Source organism: Esox lucius, chromosome 15 (genome assembly GCF_011004845.1).
Source record: "Esox lucius isolate fEsoLuc1 chromosome 15, fEsoLuc1.pri, whole genome shotgun sequence".
Taxonomy (NCBI): domain Eukaryota; kingdom Metazoa; phylum Chordata; class Actinopteri; order Esociformes; family Esocidae; genus Esox; species Esox lucius.
This window is the reverse complement of record NC_047583.1, coordinates 17865585-17890968: the sequence shown is the minus strand read 5'-3', so window position 1 is coordinate 17890968 and position 25384 is coordinate 17865585. Positions and strand designations below refer to the sequence as shown.

At 39.6% G+C, this 25384-nt stretch overlaps 2 protein-coding genes across 6 annotated transcripts in view; one reads left to right on the top strand and one right to left on the bottom strand.

The window, feature by feature from the left end:
- Window positions 1–25384, top strand: part of gabra2a (gamma-aminobutyric acid type A receptor subunit alpha2a) — a 120329-nt gene that overhangs the window by 1359 nt on the left and 93586 nt on the right. The gene's annotated exons all lie outside the window — the stretch shown is intronic.
- gabrb1 (gamma-aminobutyric acid type A receptor subunit beta1) overlaps window positions 1–25384 on the bottom strand; it is a 77043-nt gene that overhangs the window by 10509 nt on the left and 41150 nt on the right. For all 5 annotated transcript variants that reach the window (XM_013137327.3, XM_010892386.3, XM_010892390.3 and 2 more), the window contains 2 exons: window positions 18077–18297; window positions 6603–6685 (listed from right to left, as the gene is read on the bottom strand). In XM_013137327.3, coding sequence (XP_012992781.1) covers window positions 6603–6685; window positions 18077–18297 — 304 coding nt within the window. The remainder of the gene's footprint in view (window positions 1–6602; window positions 6686–18076; window positions 18298–25384) is intronic.

Genomic DNA, 25384 nt, shown 5'->3' with positions numbered 1-25384 from the left:
ACAAAATTGTAGACCTGCACCAGGCTGGGAAGACTGAATCTGCAATAGGTAAGCAGCTTGGTGTGAAGAAATCAACTGTGGGAGCAATTATAAGAAAATGGAAGACATACAAGACCACTGATAATCTCCCTCGATCCGGGGATCCACGCAAGATCTCACCCCGTAGGGTCAAAATGATCACAACGGTGAGCAAAAATCCCAGAACCACACGGGGGGACCTATTAAATGACCTGCAGAGAGCTGGGACCCCCCGCCAGAGACTCAAATCCTGCAGTGCCAGACGTGTCCCCCTGCTTAAGCCAGTACATTTCCAGGCCCGTCTGAGGTTTGCTAGAGAGCATTTGGATGGTCCAGAAGAGGACTGGGAGAATGTCATATGGTCAGATGAAACCAAAATAGAACTTTTTGGTAAAAACTCAACTCGTCGTGTTTGGAGGAGAAAGAATGCTGAGTTGCATCCAAAGAACACCATACCTACTGTGAAGCATGGGGGTGGAAACATCATGCTTTTGGGCTGTTTTTCTGCAAAGGGACCTGGACGACTGATCCGGGTAAAGGAAAGAATGAATGGGGCCATGTATCGTGAGATTTTGAGTGAAAACCTCCTTCCATTCAGCAAGGGCATTGTAGATGAAACGTGGCTGGGTCTTGGCATGACAATGTGGCATGACAATGATCCCAAACACACCACCCGGCCAACGAAGGAGTGGCTTCGTAAGAAGCATTTCAAGGTCCTGGAGTGGCCTAGCCAGTCACCAGATCTCAACCCCATAGAAAATCTTTGGAGGGAGTTGAAAGTCTGTGTTGCCCAGCGACAGCCCCAAAACATCACTGCTCTAGAGGAGATCTGCATGGAGGAATGGGCCAAAATACCAGCAACAGTGTGTGAAAACCTTGTGAAGACTTACAGAAAACATTTGACCTCTGTCATTGCCAGCAAAGTGTATATAACAAAGTATTGAGATGAAATTGTTGTTATTGACCAAATACGTATAATATACTTCCACCATAATTTACAGATAAATTCATAAAAAATACTACAATGTGATTTTCTGGATTTTTTTTAAGTGTACCTATGATGAAAATAACAGGCCTCTCTAATCTTTTTAAGTGGGAGAACTTGCACAATTGGTGGCTGACTAAATACTCATATACTGCCATTCACAAGTTGGGGATCAATTTACACAGAAATGTTGCTAATTATTTTTCCATTAAAATAACATCAAATCGATCAGAAATACAGTGTAGACATTGCCAATGTTGTAAGTGAATATTGTGTCTGGAAACGACTGATTTTCAATGAAATATCTACATAGGCTTACAGAGGCCCATTATCAGCAACCAATGTTGTGTTTGCTAATCCAAGTTTATCATTTTAGAAGGCTAATTGATTATTAGAAAACCCTGCTGGCCTACTAGGCAGATTTCTTCTTCTGTCCAGTGTCTGTGTTCTTATGCCCTTCTTAAACTTTTCTTTTTATTGGCCAGTCTGGGATATGGCTTTGTCTTTGCAACTCTGCCTAGAAAGTCAGCATCCCAGAATCGCCTCTCCTCTGTTGACATTAAGACTGGTGTTTTGCGGGTACTATTTAATGAAGCTGCCATTTGAGGATCTGTGAGGCATCTGGTTCTCTAACTAGACACTCTAATGTATTTGTCCTCTTCCTCGGTTGTGCACCAGAGCCTCCCTCTTCTCTCCTCTTTCTTTTCTGGTTAGAGACAGTTTGCGCTGTTCTTTGCAGGGAGTAGTACACATTGTTGTACGAGATCTTTAGTTTCTTAGCAATGTCTCGCATGGAATAGCGCACATTTTTTAGAACAAGTTTGACAAGGTTCAGAAGAAAGTTGTTTGTTTCTGGTCATTTTGAGCCTGTAATCGAACCCACAAATACTGATGCTGAAGATACTGAAAGAAGGACAGTTTTATTGCTTCTTCAGCATAACAGTTTTCAGCGGTGCTAACATAATTGCAAAAGGGTTTTCTAATGATCAATGAGCCTTTTATAAACTTGGACTAGCAAACACAACGTGTCATTGGAACACAGGAGTGATGGTTGCTGATAATGGGCCTCTATATGCCTAATATTCCGCTGAAAATAACATTTAATAGTCATTTACAACATTAACAATGTCTAAACTGTATTTCTGATCAGTTTTATTTTAATTGACCAAAAATACGTTCTTTCAGAAACAAGTACATATCTAAGTGAGCCCAAACATTTGGAGGGTAGTGCATATACATATGGGTATATACATTAAGATCAGAAATAACATTTCAGGATTGGTTGAATCAGTGATAACAGCTTTGTTGCAGGCAGAGTGGAAACCTTACAGTCTTCATTGCTGTAAAACATATTATTGAGCCATGTTACTGTATGTCATATTCGTACACATGACGTCCATGATAGAAGGTTTTTGGTAAGGATCTGCAATAAGTATTAAATGCATCAACCCAGAAAATCTTTAAATCCAGCAGCACCACTGGCCCTAAAAGCGACTCCCATAGCCTTATCATAATACCCAAAGCCAAATGTCCGTGTCAGAGCGGACTGATTTAACTATGTATGCAGGTAGCGTCTATTATTCAACTGCAGCACTCAGGTCAACTTTGATTGAACAGGAACTGCTAGTTTGCTTTAGTGCTGCAGTTTGTTCCTTCTTAATATATGTTATATCCTCAATGGTGGGAGATATTTAGCTTTTGTTTTTTTATGGAGTAATCTGTATAAAAGACAAAGAAACATTTTGGAAATGCTTGGTTGGTCATTCCATGTCAACACTTAATACTAAATGTAGACATTTTTCAATAAACCAATAAGACTGTTGCATGTAGTGTACCATACATTACAATTATCCACTGAAGAACTGATTCCAAATTGCTTTCTTCATCTGGACGGCTAACTCTGCAGCTAACCCCAAAACGCTGCTGTGTACCATTTAGTTTCAACAATAAGACCAGTAAATAAGTTTTAATCAAAACCCCACAGACCAGAGGAGACAAAACCTTTTGTTTCGGCTTTGGTTTGTTTCAGTAGCTTACGCAACAAAGTTACGGTGTAACATGAGCCTAATGGGAGCACCCCATGATACCCTACTCCGGGGCGTGGTCAAATTAAGCCAACCCTCACAGTGTTTCCATGATATTGAATAATATTGCCTTGGGCTGAGGAATAATAAATGATACTGGTATTGGCTAGCAACAACAAATAAATCACATGCCTGTGTTGTCATGGTGCTGACATAATAGTAGATAAAAGTTTTATTAAAAGCATAAATTGCAACATCGTACTGAAGTGTGTTGGTTGTACAGGACAAAAACAAGTACACACAGTGCTTGACATGGACTGGTGCTGTCCAGACCGCCATACCGTCACATCTCATTTCAGCATTCATGGTTGGGAATTTACATTGTGGTTCCACTTTGTTTACCCACTGATCGTTGAATCTGGGAAAATGGGAATAAGTCTCTTTGTGTGTCCCCCTCCTATCTCTCTTACAAAATCCACTGATCTAAATATCCAGGGGTCCCTCCCCTCTGACCCTCTCTTCAAAGAGGTCCCCAAAAGGAGGCAAGGATTTATGAGCATACATCCATGACCCTCTGTGTGTGTGTGTGTTTGTGCGCTTCATGGTGGGCTGTTGCCTGAGGAGAGAAAAAGAAAGAGACATGGTTTCAGCAGAAGATAGGCCTCAAGCCTATTAAATAATAATAGACAACACACTAACGAGACAGCCAATTCAAAAATGTAGCTTGAAGTGTGGCTATTTTTCTGGCAAGTTTTAATTTGCTAGCCTAAGCTTTTTGCATTTACACCAACATAAAACATGTGCTAGAAGCCAAATTGACAAATATAACTTACAAAACACCATCTCTAATGGATTTGGAATAATACAGCTCTGCACCTATTTAATTAAGTCAAGCCTTGCGAACATGTAAGTATTTCTGAATGTATCAACATATAGTGACTCTATGTTGTTGTTAGCAAATCCTGCTAACACTGCTCACTCCTCAAGATTGAAAATATAATAATACAATCGAAAACAATAACAGTTAAAAGTTGAGATACTTAGCTATGTTGATCTTTGCCTACCTTCTCCTTCTTCGAAATGCATTCAAATCCTTGGCTTGAGCCGACACTCAAGACCTCAGTCACCATTGAAAGACAGCATACACCTGCTTTCCCTATGATGCTAAATTCATTCATTTCTATTGAGTGCATTTCAATGTTTGCAAATGATTACTGCCTTTAAATAAAGGAAAAGCATATCTTATTGGGGCGTGACAACATACAGTATCTCACAAAAGTGAGTACACCCCTCACATTTCTGAAAATATTTGAGTATATCATTTCATGTGACAACACTGAGGAAATGAGACTTTGCTACAATGTAAAGTAGTGAGTGTACAGCTTGTATAAAAGTGTAAATGTGCTCTCCCCTCAAAATAACTCAACACACAGCCATTAATGTCTAAACCACTGGCAACAAAAGTGAGTACACCCCTAAGTGAAAATGTCCAAATTGGGCCCAATTAGCCATTTTCCCTCCCCGGTGTCATGTGACTCATTAGTGTTACAAGGTCTCAGGTGTGAATGGGGAGCAGGTGTGTTACATATGGTTTCATCGCTCTCACACTCCCTCATACTGGTCACTGGATGTTCAACATGGCACCTCATGGCAAAGAACTCTCTGAGGATGTGAAAAAGAGAATTGTTGCTTTACATAACAATGGCCTAGGCTATAAGAAGATTGCCAAGACCCTAAAACTGAGCTGCAGCACAGTGGCCAAGACAATACAACGGTTTAACAGGACAGGTTCCACTCAGAACAAGCCTTGCCGTGGTCGACCAAAGAAGTTGAGTGCACGTGCTCAGCATCATATCCAGAGGTTGTCTTTGGGATATAGACGTATGAGTGCTGCCAGCATTGCTGCAGATGTTGAAGGGGTGGGGGGTCAGCCTGTCAGTGCTCAGACCATATGCCTTACACTGCATCAAATTGGTCTGCATGGCTGTCGTCCCAGAAGGCAGCCTCTTCTAAAGATGATGCACAAGAAAGCCCGCAAAGCAGACTAAGGACATGGATTGCTGGAACCATGTCCTGTGGTCTGATGAGACCAAGATAAACCTATTTGGTTCAGATGGTGTCAATCATGTGTGGCAGCAACCAGGTGAGGAGTGTGTCTTGCCTACAGTCAAGCATGGTGGTGGGAGTGTCATGGTCTGGGGCTGCATGAGTTCTGCCGGCACTGGGGAGCTACAGTTCATTGAGGGAACCATGAATGCCAACATGTACTGTGACATACTGAAGCAGAGCATGATCCCCTCCCTTTGGAGACTGGGCCACAGGGCAGTATTCCAACATGATAACGACCACAAACACACCTCCAAGACGACCACTGCATTGCTGAAGAAGCTGAGGGTAAAGGTGATGGACTGGCCAAGCATTTCTCCAGACCTAAACTTTATTAAGCATCTGTGGGGCATCCTCAAACAGAAGGTGGAGGAGTGCAAGGTCTCTAACATCCACTAGCTCTGTGATGTCGTCATGGAGTAATGGAAGAGGACTCCAGTGGCAACCTGTGAAGCTCTGGTGAACTCCATGCCCAAGAGGGTTATGGCAGTGCTGGTAAATGATGGTGGCCACACAAAATATTGACACTTTGGGCCGAATTTGGACATTTTCACTCAGGGGTGTACTCACTTTTGTTGCCAGCCGTTTAGAAATTAATGGATGTGTCTTTGTTATTTTGAGGGGACAGCAAATGTACACTATTATACAAGCTGCATTTACTTCCCAGTTAGAACTATTAAATAAACACAACAACTTGTTAACTGTCTTATATGAATGTGTGACTTTTGGGCTCTATTATCAGTCACATGGACGACCACGATATACATGAAAATAGATTTTAGGCCTTGCAATGATGTAAAACTTGTGTATCAACTCTTAGAACTTCAGAACAGCAGTGCTAATCAGCTGAGAAAAGTATTTTCATAAGTTTGATGTTATTTTTAATGGATACATGGTTTCATTCTGCCTTCCATGCACAGGCTCACAACTTTAGAACGCATTAGCTCTAGGTCTTGTCTGTTATCCAGTATAGTGGAAGCTTGCGAGCTACTAATTTAAAAATGTTAACGAGATAAAATGATGTATTATTATTAGTATGTTTTATATAGTATGACAGACACAGCAGCTACATTACACGCCTACCCATCCAATGATCCCATCACAGGTCACTGCATAGACATGTGGAACATAATCTTTTTTAATTGAACTGAGAGAAACTTATCATGTAATTAAAACAGAGAAAGAAGTAGTTAGGTAATATTTCTGAAACCCAGATTATAGCCATTGCTGGACTAAAAAGGAGGCTCAAAATGAAATTCTGAAAGTCCCTGAATTGGCTCAATATAGTTTTGGAAAACTGACCATTATGTTTCTTCCAATAGCACCCATAGAGTCACGCAGACTGCTTGATAAGTATATGCATATATCAGGGCACAAGCTTTCAGAAACAAGCCCTACAGTGATAAACTGCATACATGAAGCTGAGATAAGTCTCTAGAGTGATGTCACACACAAGCTGTGTCACTTACAGCTCTCGATCTCCAGGGTGCAATTCTGTTCATCCAATGGGTATCTACGCAAGTCCATCATACAAGCTGCTGTGGTAGTGATCCTGAAAGAGGGGGAGAGAAAGAGTGACAGAGAGACGAAGACAGAATGTAGAAAAAAGGAGATAGAGTGTTTGGGGAAGGTAAAAACAATTTACATGTATTTACTTCAGAAACGTCCGACATAACCCCACATTCCACAGAACTCATATTTCCCCAACGAATCCTAACCATCATATACTGTATTCCCTTATATGAACAGAGCTTATAAAACACATACTGTTCTACAGGATCATATATGTCATATGCAATAATTACAGTTAAGGTCAAGCATCTGACATAATTAAAATATATTTTGGGGGGTTTCATAAAATTTCATATAAGAATGTCCAGGTACACAGTGAAAAAGGTTAACCTAACAACAAACAAATAAGAAATAGATTCTTGTGGGACACATGATTCAGGAAGCAAATCTATTTAGAGTTCTACTGCAACAATCCCTCCATAGTTTCTCTGGAAATGTAACTTTGTTTCTCTGCTATAATTGCTTTCTTCCTGCTAAGTCATGACTGTGTCCTCCCTCTTTGAAATGCTCCATGTTCTATCTAAATTACCACTATGATTAATTAAGAATGAACACCCAAAAACTCCAGACAATCGGCAGACTTTAAAATCTGTGACTTCTTCAGTTTGAGGTCTCATTTCAAGAAGCACACTTCAATTTCACAATGTCAGATTGAATTTGTGCTCTAATACATTCATTCTTTCATTGATTGTGCCTAAAATGTTTCCTAAAAGTGAGATGGTTGTGCTTATGTATTCATGGCGTTTATTTGGTTTCTGACAAAAAGGGGTCAAGGTTATGGACACTGCTGCAATGACAGGTTCCTAGTCGAGTGGTTTGTTGGCCCTTGTGTTGGTGCTCACAGACCACATACAGTAGGAATTGATTTATTATGTATTTATTTTGTTAAATAAAAAACATCGAATTATCTATACTGTATATTTATATATGTGTGTGTGTGTGTGTATGTATGTATATATGTGTACATATACAGTATATATACACATACAGTCTGGCAGTGAGACTGCTAGTATGTGAGTCATACCCAACAATGAATTCACTTAACCCAACCTAAGCCCTCTGTTTGAGACATTTCAGGGATCCTCTGCAGTTACTCTCCAGTTTTTCCTGCTGCAAAATGTCATGCATCGCTGAGTGCTTTAAACTCACTCAAGCTGTTAGTTCATTTTGGGTGAAGGACCCTTTGCCAAAACCTGGAAAGCATAGTGCTACATCTTAAATCCACCCATAGCCCCTATAACCTACACACCCTTCTGAATACAATTAATCAGAAAGCATTCTGGATGTTCTTGCATTACAGCGGCATTTGAACCACACATCACTAGTCAGACCCACCAAATTGCTAGTCTCCAGTAGTTTGTAGCCCACAATTCATGAAATTGTGTGTTTTACAGTACAAATGACTTACATAGCTTTACCTTTTAAATAAAAGTTAAATAACTAAGTAATTTCTGAAAATGTCAAGAGGACTGCATTTGCCACAGTAATTCTGGACTGACCCAGTTATCTCTAAATATTGTCCATCAGAGGGCTAGGCTTAGCCAAAACAGCATTGTTTAGTGTCCTTTCAAACACATCTAGAGACCCTTTGGAATATACATTAGAAACATACAGGTAAAGAACAACTTGAAGTCCAGCTAATCTTAAAGGCCCATAGCCACTCTCCTAACTGAGTGATAACAAGTGTCCAGTGAGACCAATATCAGTGAGCCGCAACGATGCAGAGGACTAGAAAGTGCTGGGAATGAATATTCATACTTTTTCGTACACTGCAGCTAAATTTTCTGTTGCCGTCTACCATGCTTCTGACACACCAAATGCATTAGGGAGATCTGGATGAATTATAAAGCAGGTGAAGAGATGTGGTAAAAATAGAGCATCAATTCCTCCATAACACAGGGCTGTCAGGAAAGGGTGTACCCTACCTTTCAGCAGCGAGCTTGGAGGATGTATAAGCACTAAGCCCCACTCCCAATTACCCCTATTATACTAGTGTGTAACATCCCCTCCCCATTAGATCAATACAGATCAAACACATCAGGGACATAAATGTAGGTGCACTTTGCATTAAAGACGGTAATGAGGTTGTAATGAAGGTATTGTTACAGGTGTGATGGATTGCACATTATTGGTTGGTGAAATGACTAATTTAGTTAGTGAGAGTAATGCATTGCTAATATGAGAGGAATCCTATCCACTGGGATGACTGCTATTGGAGAGGTAATGCTATGGAATTCGATTTTCACTTACTTTGAAAGGATACTATTTTCTAGGGGAGGATGAAAGTATAAGACACAACTATTGTCTATTTTCAGATAGAAGCTAAAATGTGGAATGCTGACATGTGACTGGTATATTGCATACAGACCTGATGCTAAATTTGATACATTTTGAATCAATAAATGTTTTATTGATCATTAGTCATTTAGGCTGGCCATATTTTTATATTAATCCATTCAAAGCATGAATGTAGCAGCGGACATGTGCATACTACAGTAACTAGTGAGGTCATTCCAGGCAGGCTAAATATAGCCAGCTCACTGTAGGCAGCAGGCAGCAGCACACTGACTGAATAATTGTGTTAGTCTGCGGGGAATAATAATTCTGCAGCATGCAAGTGTGAATAAGGTCTCGACGTGAAACAGTGAGAATTGTGTTTGAGCAGCAAAAGACATTAAAGCAAAAAGTTGTCCCAATGACTTGCATGTTATTCATGGACACTTTTGGAGGAAGACTGGGAGAGGGGAAGGGAGGAAGACAGGGAGAAAGGGAGGAAGACTGGGAGAGAGAAAGGGAGGAAGACTGGGAGAGAGAAAGGGAGGAAGACTGGGAGAGAGAAAGGGAGGAAGACAGGGAGAGAGAAAGGGAGGAAGACAGGGAGAGAGAAAGAGAGGAAGACAGGGAGAGAGAAAGGGAGGAAGACAGGGAGAGAGAAAGGGAGGAAGACAGGGTGAGAGAAAGGGAGGAAGACTGGAAGAGAGAAAGGGAGGAAAACTGGGAGAGAGAAAGGGAGGAAGACTGGGAGAGAGAAAGGGAGGAAGACAGGGTGCAGCACAGCGGTATTTAGATTAGACGCATGCACTCACTAGCATTGGGCCCAGACATCAGAGGGAGACATCAGAGCAGGCGGGACTCTGACATGACAGACAACCACATGAATGATTTGCTTACGGTGCAGAGCCACTGTCTATTACATTGTAGAATGACAGTGCGGCTTATGACAGTATGTTCGGAAATTAGTAAAGCTTCAATGAGAGCCATTAAAATGTCATGGCCATAGTTTATAATATCTGAGTATTACATGACTATGCGTCAAAAAACACGTCAGTCATGGATTATGATATGTATATATTTATAAACAGTATTTATGCCTTTGTAAGGGGTCACCGACATGCGGTATACAGTATGATACCACTGGATAACTGAATACCGTGGAGCATAATTTACCTACACAAAAGAGATGTGTACTGGAGAGGAGAGGCAAGTGAAGAAGATTTCTTGGTAGTCATCCTGGGGTGAACAACTTATGGTTTGGGCAGACGGGAGCTGCTAGCGTTAGCAGGGTGACTCACCCGATCCTCCTGAGAAGCATGGCTATTGCTAATGAATCTCTCCACAGCCAGCTCCAAGGCAACTGCTGTTCACCAAACCGGTAGATAGTTATCTCTAACCAAGTTGATGTGCTTTTCTAAAGTACGCTTTGAAAGTAAATTAAAGTGATTCATTAAAGGTACAATAACCTTTTACAGATGTCAACTACAGAATCCAAATCAGCCAGGACTATCAGTATGTGTAAATGCCCACAATGGAAAGAGACAGTAGTGCCAATCTTTCCAGGTGTGTGTGAGGATATAATGTTTCTGAGTCTGAATCTAAACATGTTCTACAAAGAATTTAGGAAGATGCAGAAGGTGTGTTGAATGGCTACAGAAAGGGATGGTGGGTACTGAATTTTACATTTTTGATGAAATTCATGAGGTGAACTGGAATTCAACTTGTAAAGACAGCACATACATTTTGCAATGGACTGTTTAAATTCAGCACTAAATTATACTGTGATAATCATTCCATTATTGGCACACATGTTCAAGCCAGTAAATTATCAAGAGCATGCTGTGAAGCCATCTGGTACACAAAACCATACCTTTGCCCTCAACCAAAACAACAACGAATGGAACAAAATTGCCTTTGTGGCAAAATGATACTAAAGACACCATTTCTATAAAATAACCCCTTAAATATGTAATATAGATTATTACCCTTAACCAATTATACATCTAATGAGTTTACACTTGACTCCCTAAAGAAGCATTCCAGGTTTTTTAGCCACAGGTTCTAAAAGTGTTTCTGATGAGCCCATACATTTTGTACTTTCATGATTCTTGATTTTATAGATTCAAGTTTGGGACATGACCGGATCAAATCAATAGCCCATAGGAATGGTGAGTACAGTTATTTTTGTATTTTAGGAGGACTTAAAAGAGCGTGTCTTTAATCATTATTTTAAAACAAATATGTATTCATCAGATGGGCAATGCAAAGAAGTTAGCTGATGCAAGTTTACAGCTACTGCTGTTATCTAAACAGCAGCCCCAAACTGAGCGGTTACAATGGAAAATTGCACATGCAAAAACTATATGAAGTTCATGAAGGAAAGGGAGCTTTTAATAGTAATAATAAAACTTAAATTTATCAGCAAAAATTTGAAAAAACATATCACCATACCATAAAAGCTACAATTAGGCCAGCCAATAAAGATGAGCCTTAAGGGTAAATCGTCTAAATATCTGCAAGGAGTCATTCAGCACTTTCCAATTTTGTGGCTCAATCAAAATCATTCAAATAAAAGAGTGTTTTCGAAGGTTTCTGCCCTTTTGTGATGTAAAATGACTTTGTATGGCTACATTTCATACTGTATCTTGTGTCTCCACAAGGGAGTGAGAAGTTAGTCAGCTTTAATTTTTGATCAGTGTCGGAAGGACCAACACATATCAGTGATTGGTCGTATAGCTAACCTACGAGACACATGTGTTCCATGAGTCCTCAGAATCTCCACACACCAAAGACTCCACATCCTGGAAAACCGGACAGGTGATTTAATAAACTGGAACAAGATCTTTTAGAGCTGTGTTGTTTATCTCTTTTCACCTGTCTCCTTGTAGGTTTTACAGAAACCCCCTCTCTGGCAGCCTCAACACTTGTGTTGCCTGCAAAAGTTGTGTTCTCCGCCCGCATAACCCATGTGGAATACCTGCTCTTTAGCAGTGTTTGGAACTGTCGATCTGTTATCAACAAAGCTGAGTTTATCTCGGCCTGTGCTGCCCTTCAGTCCGTTTATTTTTAGGCCCTGTGGGAGACATGGATTATACAAGAAAACACTGCTACTCCAGTTGCTCTGTCTTCATCTATGTGTTTCTTTTATAGTTTGAGAGCGTCTGGTCATGGTGGGACAGAGATAGTAACTTCTCCAAAGTGGAGATATACTCTCCTCCCACTCACTCAATTTGTCTTTGTCTACTTTTTTTTCTTTATTCAACCTTAACGTTGTTTTTGTGTTATTGACCTGACAATGGCTGACCAATCATTTTATTGGGCAACATTAAAGTCCCAATGTCTGTTTTCCACTAACAAGGCAAGCTGTGAGCTTGAATTCATCTTTACTAGATGCTGTACATTTTTCCCCTCCAGGTCTGTGATCACAATGCCTCTGTCTCTTCCTCTGTCCTATCATATCTTCCATCAGCTAAATCCTTATCCCCTTTGTCTCCTGATTCTACTTTTCCCTCCCTACTCTACTCTCCCCATCTTTTGACCTTCACAGTTCCCTTTCATTCCATGCTGGCTCGGCCCTCCCCTCCATTTATGAGGCTAACCAAAATTGCCTATGCTAACCCTAGCCCTGTTTTTCCAAGCTCTCTTCAGAATAACTCTTGCAACAAGTGATTTCCACTGGCCCAAAAACCTGTCCCTTTCCTCTTCTCCCTTCTCAAGATCATCTATGGAGACCTTCCATTCCTTAGTTTTCTTGTCAATTCATCCCTGACCACTGGCTGCGTCCCCTCTAACTTCCAGATGCTCGCTACCCTCTCAAGTATCCAATACTTGAGAGGGTATGGCAAAAAACTACAGATTTTCCGGTAACACTTTCTGATAAGGGTGCATGAACTACTATTAACGAATACAATAAAAGACATAAACAAAAGATTAATAATGATAACCCTTACCTTATTAATGATTTACAAATGCATTTACTAAGTGTTTATGATCATTTGTTCATGTTGACACAGGACATATACATGTGGTTTTCGCAAGACCCACAGTTTGTACTGTAATTTGTTAATGTTGATACAGGATATCTATTCATGTAGCTAGTTGTTTGTATGAACAATAAATATAAACTATTTATGATAATAACTATAATGATAATAACATTTTTTAATACATTATTAATAAGGTAGGCTTGATAATGATAATTTAACATCATTTATATTAACTAATGATGAAGTATCAGTTCTAAATGGTTTTGGGTTACCAATGGGACATTAGTTAGAGATTGTTAAAGTAGGATAATTCATTACTACTTAAGGGGACACAAATAATAACCTAATAGTGAGGTATCAGTTGTTAATAGTTTGTAGCTACTGTACCAATGGGTCATTAGACAGTCATTGTAAATTTAGGATAATTCCTCACTTTGCTTAAGGGGACACAACATACTTAACTAACGGTGAAGCAACAGTTATTAATGCTTTTTTTTTCAGCTCCATGGTTACTCAGTGAAGAATATGAACTAATGATTTGGTGTTAGTTAGAATTCTAGCAATAGCACATAATCCTTCCTTCATGAATGCACTTTCTAACTTTTCTCAGTCTCCTCTAGTTTTAAATTTTAGGAGGAGATGAGGTCCTGGTCCACACCTGCGGAGTACCTGGTTTGGGGGGGCTCGTTGCTGTCCCTGTCCTTGTCCACCTGGTCATACTTTTGACCAAGAGAAATGTATTAATTATTCCAATTGGACTCTTAATATCTCACCCGGCACAGCCAGAAAAGGACTGGTCAACCCTCTGAGACAGGGTCCTCTCTAGGTTTCTTCCTAAAATTCTGTCTTCTTAGGGAGTTTTTCCTAGCCACTGAAATCCAACACTACTGTTGTTTGCTCCTTGGGGTTTAAGGCCGGGTGTCTCTGTAAAGCACTTTGTGACAACTGCTGTTGTAAAAAGGGCTTTATAAATACATATGATTGATTGATGAATGACAGGATTAACTAAAAGCATAGGCTATAAAGACAATTTGTAAGACAACCACCCTGTACACATGGACATGATGAAGGAAGAGATGAGTAATGTCTTTTCAGTGGAAGTGGAAACAAGCAAGTCTTATGTAAGACATAAACAGTCACATCACTCAATTAATCAATCAATCAATCAATCAATCAACCAATCAAATGTAATTTTGTCAAGCCCTTTTTACATCAGATGTTTTCAAGTTCTTACACAACAGTAATTTTGTATACCTTCATGTTCAGCTAGTGTAGTAAAATCTTGTAAAAGGATGAAAAAATTGCAAATTAACTTCATGTTAACATGAATAGGACATGGCTGAGCAAGCTAGCTTAGTGCTAACCAAAACTAACAAACACTTGACGGGAGCCAGCATACAGCTAACTGGAGCCAGCTAATAACCAACCACTGTAATCATATTAACACATTGGATTATCTTATGAATAATGTTTATGGTTTAGCCTATTTTTCAAATAACTAGCTACAATAATGCATGTCCTGCATCAACATTAACAGTACAAACTGTGTGTTCCAGCAAAAAACAACATGAACAAATGATCATTTGAAATTATCATTATTAATTGTTCATTTATGTCTTTGATCAACATTTGTTAGTGTTAACTACTGTATTCGTTAATGGTAGTTCATGTACCCTTATCGGAAATTGTTACCAACTTTCCTTTCTAAAACACGTTGGACAGGATTATGCGGTCTCTGACTAACTGTCCTGTTATCTCTCTCAGAACAAAGTCCTTGACCCTAACCAGTCAGGCTTTAGGACAGTTCAGTCAACAGTAAATACTCTCCTGTGAGGCTCTTCGCACTGCCCAAGCGCACTCGCTCATCTATTTTCATCCTCTTCAGTACTGCCTTCAAAACTGTGAACCGTCAGAGCCTTCTCTCCACCCTCTATGCTGGGTGTTTCAGGCTCAGCAAGTCACTTCACTCTGTCTAGGGGTTATATTAGGCAGGGGCCTGCTGGAGCAGAGCTCTGCCAACCGTGGCCCAATCAAGAGCTAGACACGACCTCTGGCTATGCGAATTCTGTCAACAACAATATCTTGTGAAAATCAGCAAATCAACAGATAATTTACAGCAGCTCACATGACAAATATTAGACTATTGTGTTACGAATTCAACAGCTGAAATAGACTGTTGCAATACATTAAGGTTGTAAGTGTATTCTATAATGATAGCCTAGTAACTGAATGTTGTTAGACTTCGTCTGTAACAGATGTTTCTTTCTGTTTGTCAAATTTCACAGTGGTTTAATGTTTGGACACTGGAATTATTTTAGTGGACAAATGGCCGTGGCTAGTTAGCAGAGTGCCTTTTCAAGTGATTGACAATCTGATGGAAAAGTCTAGTTGTGATTTAACATGAGAAGGTTTATATGAGATCTCTTAAGGCGACTAGGCCTATAAAGCCTACAGATCTTAGGGTAGGCTACTAAATGATAGATATTATGTAAACATTAAGGGAACATCTTTCAAAGGCTTTTAATTAACATTTTGTTTCCAAAGAATTCAAGCTTTTGGCACAAGCTCATGAGCTATGCATAACCTCAATACCTTCATCATTAGGCAAGTTGTTGCCACTGGAAAATGTATTTACACTAATGTATTTTCAATTCCTTGGCCTAGGCCCCAGGCTATTGGTTGCATTCAAAACAAGGTAATATTTATTGATGAAAGAGCCAGCGTTTAGCCCAATTCTCATCCACTGATTGGCATTTTGACCAATCAGATCAGTTACAGTAGAACACTCAACCTTGACCATCACATAAAATGGCTAAAATTACAGTTGTGCTCAAAGGTTTGCATACCCTTGGAGAATTGGTAATATATGTACCAAAAGACAGTTTTTTTTGCATTAACAGTCATATTTAAAAAATGAATGCCAAAATTCCACAATTTCTGCCAGGGTATGCAAACTTATGAGCACAACTGTACAATCAGATGCACCACAACATGTGCAAATGATTACAAAATCATTAGAGAGTAACTTGGGAGGTTCCATCTTTCCAGAAAGATTAGAAACTTGGTCTGGTTTAGTTTTAACCAAATGGGTGTGTAATAACACATCACACCAATTTTTCAAGACTTATTCAAGGCCCTCTGAAGACTTTCCAAGCCATTTCCAAACAATTCAAAGCACAAAATGTCCATTGCTCGACAGATAATCTAAAGATGGAGAAAGGTGTAGACCACTGGCAATCTACATAAGACAAAATACTTTAATCTACATAGGACAAAATACTTTAATACTATACATTTTGTAGCCTGTCATTTTGCTTATTTGTGTGTTGATATAATCTATTCAGCTAGTTTGTCACATAGCCTGATATGATTCTGCATTTTATTAAATAAAACTATGAAAAGATTAAAGTAAGTTTCTGCTTACTGTATTAAACCTAAAACTCTTGCAAGCAGAGATAGTGTGCAGGAGCATATTTACTACGCATGTCATTTTTCTTTGCAAGCACCTGCCAAAGAGAAAATACATGTTTGTAATTTGCCTCTTTGTTTTAAAAAACAATTCAGAAAAGGCAAATATTTCCCTGTACCATGAATGTTTATCATACAGCATGTGAAATGCAGCTAAATTAGGGCCACTCCACTCCCTAAAGTGTCTTTACTCTTCTGACACCCAGGTGGCAACACATATTTCTTTGCAACTAGCAGACATCTCTGCTTGGATGTCAGGCCCAGTACCTCAACAAAGCTGATCTTCCTCCTGGTGAAGGCCTCTGTGCTCAAAGACCTCTCCATCATGGTTAACAACTCTATGGTGTGCTCCTCCCAAAGTGCAAAGAACCTTTGCTTTACCCTGGACATCACCCTGTCATTCTCCACTAACATCAAGACAGATACTTGCTCCTTCAGGTTCAGACTCTACAACATTTTTAGAGTTCAACCTTACCTGTTCTCCAAAATGTATCTATTATTTATGCTTTATAATGACAGGGAAGTGTTAAAAGACTGAGGATAATTTTTGTTGAAAGAGCATTGGGTTGGATTTGAACTTATGCTGCAGTGCATTTGTGCAAGAGGCCCATACCACTGCACCAACCAAGTCCACAAACCCCTACAACATAACCAGGCCCACCTGTTGTTCATCTTCTTTTGACTTTCCCACCCCTGTCAAAACTGTTCTCTGCCTTTGCAACACAATGGTGGAAATAGCTTTCCCTCGAAGCTAGAACAGTACCTGACCTGAATTTTTGTTTTCATAAAATGCTTTACATCAGTAACCGACTAAAACAGGATTTCTTGAATCCAACCCTGATGATCCTGAGTTCTGCTAGTTATTGCCATCCATGACAGACTACACTTTCTGACTAGAACAAACACTGCATCTGTACATTCACCACAGCACAGACATGATTACATGGTATGCCACCTATAAATGTGGTATTGGATTCCCTACAAACCCTACAATTCTGCCTAGTAGCAACAAAAGGAAAAAGGATAGAAAAACTGTCAAGTCATCATCCCCACCGCCAAAGCCCTGAATCCCTTTGATCTCCAATGCATTATTGACAGTGGCTGCCCTTCAGTTCCCTAGTTAGCTCGGCGTGGCCGGCTTCAGCATTGCAGTATCCTACAACACTATGCTGCTGCTGTGCTCTGGACTGCAGGGGAGCACAGCTCCATAAATGATTCACCACCTGGGTCTTCCCCTCACGCTCCAGAGAAAGAGGAGAAAGAGCAACGGAGGCTGATTGAGAGGGCTTTGAGGAATGGATGGTCTCCTTTCCAATGTGCAGAGTTGCAACACACATATCAACACACACGCACACACACACACAAAGATATGTTGTGAATGTTTGCTTTTTTCTTCAATAAAACAACTCTACTGAAAATGGAAGGCGGCTCTCAGTATCACTCATAAACTCTCTTTCTTACACCCACACACACACACACACACACACACTGTATAAACAAGATATTTAACTGATTTAACTGGCCTGAGAATCAAACCCACTATCCTGATGTTGGAAGAGCCATTATACTAGTTAAGCTGTAGAGAACCACACTGGCACAGACACAGGACACCAAGAACACATAACACTGATACACACACTCACCTGAGGCCGTAAAGCACTGTTCCGTCAGGATGCAGTCGAATCATTCTGTTCTTCACTGTGACCCCATGTACAAAGGACTTCTTATCATTGATAAAGTAGGTGTCAGGGACCCAGAGCGAGTCAGCCACCCTGTTGTCCAGCGTCAGGTTGAGGGGAATCCCAGTGTAGGATAAACGCTTGTCCCTCCAGGACTGCTGAAAGTACATGGTTATGGTGTAATCCTGGAGGGATGGAAGAGGAAGGAGACAAAGGCGTGGGATAGCAAGTCATACAATGGGAAAGTACAGGGTTTAGTGATGGTGGGAGAGACTGACTCCTTTATTGGATGCTTCACCGTTTGTGTGGCACTGTGTGGGCTTGTACATATCTTTTGTTTGTGTGCTCGAGACGGTGTCTGGCTGGGTTGTCTGTGTGTGTATGTGTGACTACCTGCATGAGTGTATGACTGGGAGTATGACTAGGTGTGCTTTTGTGAGTGTGTTGCCAATGATTCAGACTGAGTCTTTGCTGTCAGTTAAGGTTACACTGCAACTCCCACACGGTGTGCACCTTCTTTTTAAAAATAACTTGGCGCAACCACAGACTCTGCAATAAGGCCACATACTGCTGAGGTGGATAATGTTGTGTAACGTCAGTTCTTATTAAGCGCAGCAAACAGTCGACTCTCATGTTCGCTCCACTTGGCTCCTCTGTTCCATGGAGAAGCTAAGCAGCTTCAGTAGTGTTCTACATACCACCCGCACCGTGGACTCATGGTCACTCTTGTCACACCAGCCAGCCAGCCTTGCCCTCAGACACTACCCTTTTTGCTCTCCCTCTGTGCTAGCACTCAAAACGTCCATCCACTGCAATTTCACTTTGAACCCTTGACCTTTTTTGGTTCTCTTGGATTAAATGTATACTTAAGACAGGGTGGCAGATAACATAGTGGTCAAAAGCATTGGGTCAGTAAATTAAAGGCTGTGGGCTTTGATCCTTCGGCGAAAAATCTGTTGTTATGCCCTTGAGCTAGGCAGTTAATACTGATTGCCCCTATAATTCACTACGGATAAGAGTGTTTGTTAAATGACTAATCTAAAATAAAAATGCAAAAAGGCCTTATGAAAGCTACATGAAAGCACCTCCTGAGCTTGATCCCAACATGAGCTTGTCAGGCCTATCAGTGGCTAAGTTTGAAGGTTATTTCAGGGTGCAAGCTAGTTTGGAGAAGTCAGTAGAAGGTTACTGATGAGAGAGTAAGGATAATGTGTCAATTAACCTAAGATCATTTTGGCTCTGCAATAAACACACTGTCCGATATAAGAGGGTAATTTCCCTTGCATATCGACTGATGTGTATCAGAATGAAACAGAATGATTTGGAATAACAATAACATTGTTGATCATTGGTTGACAGAAGCGATAGCCAAGGTGCAAAAGGTCCTCAAGGTCACTCAAGGTCATTGCAAAAGACGTGCCAGCAACTGCAAAAAATCTGAACGTGAAAGACCTCAACTGTGTTTGTTGTAGTTTAGTGCTGCATTGGGAAACACTTTATTTGAAGGGGTGTGCATAAGAGTGACATATCACTGTCATAACCATGACATAACACATGAAGGAATCATTTTGAACGTTTATGAATGTTGTCATTGGGTGTAATTTGGTTGATTGTGTCATTTTTTATGCAAGGTTGACATTGTTTGGAATGTCTTTGTTATGACAACTTGACATTAACTGAGACAACATAACCTGCCAATGTCTTTGTTATGACAACTTGACATTAACTGAGACAGACAACTTGACATTAACTGAAACAACATAACCTGTCAGTGTCTTTTTTTATGACAACATGACAGTAACCAAGACAACATAACTTGTCATAAACATGGGCCTAATTATCAAACTTGAACTATTTAGCCAGTATTCTGTCTGCCATAAAAAGAACTTTCCTGAGGCTGGTGCTCATACTCAGCATATTGAACATGCATGGCAGAAATACAAATTGGAAATTGTATGGAAAGTCATAAAGGTAATCACACTCCTGAGTCACTGAAGATTCACCTCAAAATGATAGTGGTACCACTAGTTAGCCATACGCCATTATAATGGTGTCTTGGGCAGACTTTTCCATAATGTGAAAAAACAAGTTTTTTGCAGGAACATAGTTTGCACTGTCATTTAGTTAATGTTGATGCAAGACATCCATTCATGTAACTAGTGGTTTGTATGAACAATATGCAAAGTATTATACATTATTCAAGAAATAATATACATAATCCAATGTGTCACGCCTATTCTTCAAATAGGCGTGACACATATAAAATGCATGGTCACATTTGGGGTTGATAATTAATTTTGAGGGACACTTTTATATTGAAGGACACTTACTACGGTTGCCCTATAGGGGGCAGTTTGACATGGGCGTGTTGCGTTGGGACTGTTAACGATCCAAACACCTGTGCGTCCTCGTAACTCTTCAAGGAAAAGTCAACTCTTTCTCATCATTTATCCTGTTTTCCTGGTTGGTAAAGTACAAAAGTACACTGGACCTTTCGATACAGTTTGATAACTTGCCTGTTCAAGTGTATGTAGAAGGTTGGAAAAGTGTGGTAATTGTATAACTATGACAGAGACCCATGTATATGTAAAATGCTGTGACATTGGTGCATTCCTTTGGAAAAAATGAATTTGTTACTGTACTGTACTGAATAGTTTTTTTTCCGAAAACATCACTCCTGACAATATCCCTATGACAATATCCCCGGAACTTTGGCAGTTCCGGGTAGTACTTTGCTAACTTGCTCAACCATGTTCTATTTGTGTTAACATTAAGGTAATTTGTTAAACTATCACTATCTAATCTACTTTATAAACAATGTTTTCAATGTGATTACATTATGAATAGTTTATATTACTTAGGCTGTTGTTCATGCAAAGAACTAGGTACTGTACATGAATGGATGTCCTGTATCAACCTTAACAAATTACAGTACTAAAAACAACATGAGTTTATGTCCTGTGTCAACATGAACAAATGACACTACACTCTTTGTTAATGCATTTGTAAACCATTAATAAAGTAAGGGTTATCATTGTTAACCGTTTGTTCATATCTTGTTCATCATTGTTCATCAATGTTTGTTCAAGGTAACTACTGCATCTGTTAATGGTTGTTCATGTACCCTTATCGGAAAGTGTTACCAAAGTAGGATTGTTGGTTAGTATTCTTTTTTTTTTTTTGCAAATATTTGTTGTGCAAAAATAATAAAGGACATTTTAAGGTATTTAAAAGCCTGCTATGACATTTTTATGACAGGTAATGTTACTGACTAACTGCGCTACAGAATGGTTTGGTGGTTGCTCCATAGCTGACTGCAAAGCCCTGCAACAGGTGCTGGAAACCGCCCAGCTCATCACTGGTACCCAGCTCCCGGCCATCGTAGACCTCCAGCACAAGTGGTGTCTGCACAGGGTGTGTGGCATCATCAGGGACCCTTCACATCCAAGCCACAAACTGCCCTCCTTCCATCAGGCAGGTGGTACAGGTCTCTTCATTCCCGCACCAGCAGGCTCAGGAACACTTTCTTTCCATCTGCTGTAACTCTGTGACCCATCACTAACCACATCCACCCTTTGTACTACTGGACTCCTTTGTACTACTGGACTTTGACACTGCCTTGCCAAGTCGGGAGTTTTCTGTTGTTGCAGGTACACGTCTACCTCGGGAACCTCATTGCTGCTATCCCTGCATTTCAGTTACACATGCTACCATACTCCTTCAATTTCATTGTACTGTACTTGTTCAAGTGCAATAGTTTAATCTAATCTAATGTTGTTGTGGTTAATGTCAAGTTGTCATAACAAAGACATTGACAGGATATTTTGTCTTATTTAATGTCATGTTGTCATAACAAAGACATCCCAAACAATGTCAACCTTGCATTAAAATGACCTAATCAAGCGAATGAAACCTAATGACAACATAAACGTTCATAATAATTCTTACATGTGTCATGTCATTACTATGACAGTATCATGACAATGTCATGTCACTCATGCACACCCCTTCAAATAAAATGTTACCTTGCATTGATATAGAAAATGATGTACCAGATTTACCTGCCATTTACAACAGTGTAAAATCCAAGAAGGAACATTTAACGAGAGGAACAAAAGGTATAACAACATGATGGCACATATGAATCCTTACGTCACATTTTAGTAATTTGTTATAGCAAACCTTAAACGCCATTTACTTTATAGAATATTATGGTGTAATCTGGCTGAGTTTTAGAATATTATAGAATATTATGGTGTAATCTGGCAGAATTTTAGAATATTATAGAATATTATGGTGTAATCTGGCAGAACTCTATTATTTTATATCTCAGAAATTATATATTTTTTAGATATGAATCCAAGGTCAAGTCAGGTGTTCCCCAGGGGGCTATATTCAATTCTGCTCTTTTTGATAGTACCCGCGGCATATTTTCCCAATCTGAACAATTGTAGTTGAGGGGACAGTGGGAACAGGGATAAACAAAAACAAATATTTAAAAATGAATGAAGTCCATTTATATCAGCCATTTGAAAATCCTTGCAGGCTTCACTTCACTTAAGCCGGTAACCTTCTCTGAGGGCTGGCAGAGAAGAATTGCATCACTCTGGTTTCTATCAGTGTAATCTGGATGGCAAAGCTGCAGTTAAGATTCCACTCACAGTGTTCAAGCTTTCTAGCATTCGTTGCAGTTTACAAAGATGCTTATGCAGGCATTTTAGAACATGCTTCAGGGAAATAAACTTTCTTGGGGAAAACGCTTATTGGAGGTACATTTTTAAATGTTTCTTAGTCACAGATAAAGGAAAATAGGGTGGTTGTCCAAGGACAAATAAAATATTTTAAAATATTACAGCACAAAATAATGTTGCTTTAAAGCATGACTACTCCTTTGGTAATTAAAAAGAATTGCTTCAGACACAATAAACGCAAGTTGAGATTGATGTGTATGATTAGGGGCAACAGACGTGTATCTGTCAACCCGCAATGTGCCAAGCATTACTGCTTCTAGAATGCAGATATTACAGTAATTACTTTCACTATTAACCAGAAGATGGAACCATTCTGCAATTGAGATGGACCTCTCAGTCCATAAAACTATAATGAATGAAATACACGCTGAGGCTATCATACTAAAATGTGCATGATTAAGATATGGGCTAAGAATACAAATTAATAAAACAAACTCAAGAGAGACTTGGACTTGTTTAAAAAATATGTCTGATTTACAAGGCTCACTTTGTGTTCTGTCACCATCTCAATACAGGGATGATGACATAAACCTGTTAACAGGTTACAGATACATGCCTAGTACTATACAGATTACAGATACATGCCTAGTACTATACAGATTACATATACTTGCCTAATACTATACAGGTTACATATACATGCCTAGTACTATACAGATTACAAATACTTGCCTAATACTACACAGGTTACATATACATGCCTAGTACTATACAGATTACAGATACTTGCCTAATACTATACAGGTTACATATACATGCCTAGTACTATACAGATTATAAATACTTGCCTAATACTACACAGGTTACATATACATGCCTAATACTATACATATTACAGATACTTGGCTAATACTATACAGGTTACATATACATGCCTAGTACTATAGAGGTTACAGATACATGCCTAGTAATATACAACGAATAAATAACTGATAGGGTGATTAGAAATGCACAAGAACTGATAGTGAGTAACATAAACCGTTGTTGACACCGCGATGACATAGATCATAAACTGGGAACACAGAAAAGGAGAGGGAAAGGGGCTGTTGCAGCTTTGTGCCTCATTGGGAATGAACACTTTCCTTGGAGCCTATAATTAGAAACAGCTGTTCCCCTCAACACCCGCTTTCCCGTCATCACTCTCGCACCTCAGCATTTCTACAGCAGAAAGTCGTAAACGTGAGCAGAATATCTATGCATACGAGAGCTGCTGCACTGCACACACTCACGCGGACATTCAAACTCCAGCGGCAGGCAATGCCCTTGGCATGTTTTCTCTCCCTCCCCATTTCCTTGGTTGATGTATGATAGGCACTCTTTAGGTGAACGTGTCCCTCTCCATATTTCATTACAACCGTGGATGACAACATGGGCTCTCTCCTGCACACGTCTGCACCACACTATCCCCTCTGCAGTATGCTTCTTCATGACCTAATTCCTCCCAATCCATGCCCATCTATGGGTGCAGCTTCTAATACATCACAGGATAAGGGGAGAGGGAAAAGGGTGAGAGAGGGGTAGAGATAGCGTTGCAGTCCTCCCTTCCAGCCTTGTTACAGTAAAAACTTCTGCAGCAATCTGTGAAAGAAAAAGTTACCGCAATGGGCTTGCAGCAAGTCTACCATGATTATCTTGGATTTTAAAAATAAATTCTGTTTAGTTTCAATGATCAGACTTAATTTATTTGTTAACAGAGTATGTTGTTAATAGTTTCTGTTTGATAAAAATATCTATTTAGGTTTTATACTATTTTGTTTTAGTGTTGTGTATAGAAAGTTAGACGATTAAGGACAAATCCCAATTGTCTTTTAGTTATAGCTTTTATAAACCTTGATGTTGTCAAACTATTTATGTAAATGCTCTAACAATGGAAATACTGTGCATGTACTCAAAACAGAAGACAGGTAGGAGAAAGTGAGATCAGGTTAGACAAATATAATCAATAAGAGAGCAGATATGCTACTGAACAATAAGCACAGCAACTACGTTGTTGGTGGAATGCCATGTGCATTTGCCAAGGGCAAAGGTAATCCTTAGAAACTAAGATATTTGAATAAAAAAGAAAAATGTGTAAAAATAGAGAATTATTTTACACCAGAAAGATGTACATAATGACTGATAATAGCATAGCTATATACAGTACGTAACAATGCAAGACAACATAATTACTAGGTAGTAGCAGTTTATGTACATATACAGTATCTCCCAAAAGTGAGTACACCTCTCACATTTTTGTAAATATTTCAGTATATCTTTTCATGTGACAACACTGAAGAAATGACACTTTGCTACAAGTAGTGAGTGTACAGCTTGTATAACAGTGTAAATGTGCTCTACCCTCAAAATAAATCAACACACAGCCATTAACGTCTAATCCGCTAGCAACAAAAGTGGGTACACCTCTAAGTGAAAATGTCCAAATTGGGCCCAATTAGCCATTTTCCCTCCCTGGTGTCATGTGACTCGTTAGTGTTACAAGGTCTCAGGTGTGAATGAAGAGCAGGTGTGTTAAATTTGGTGT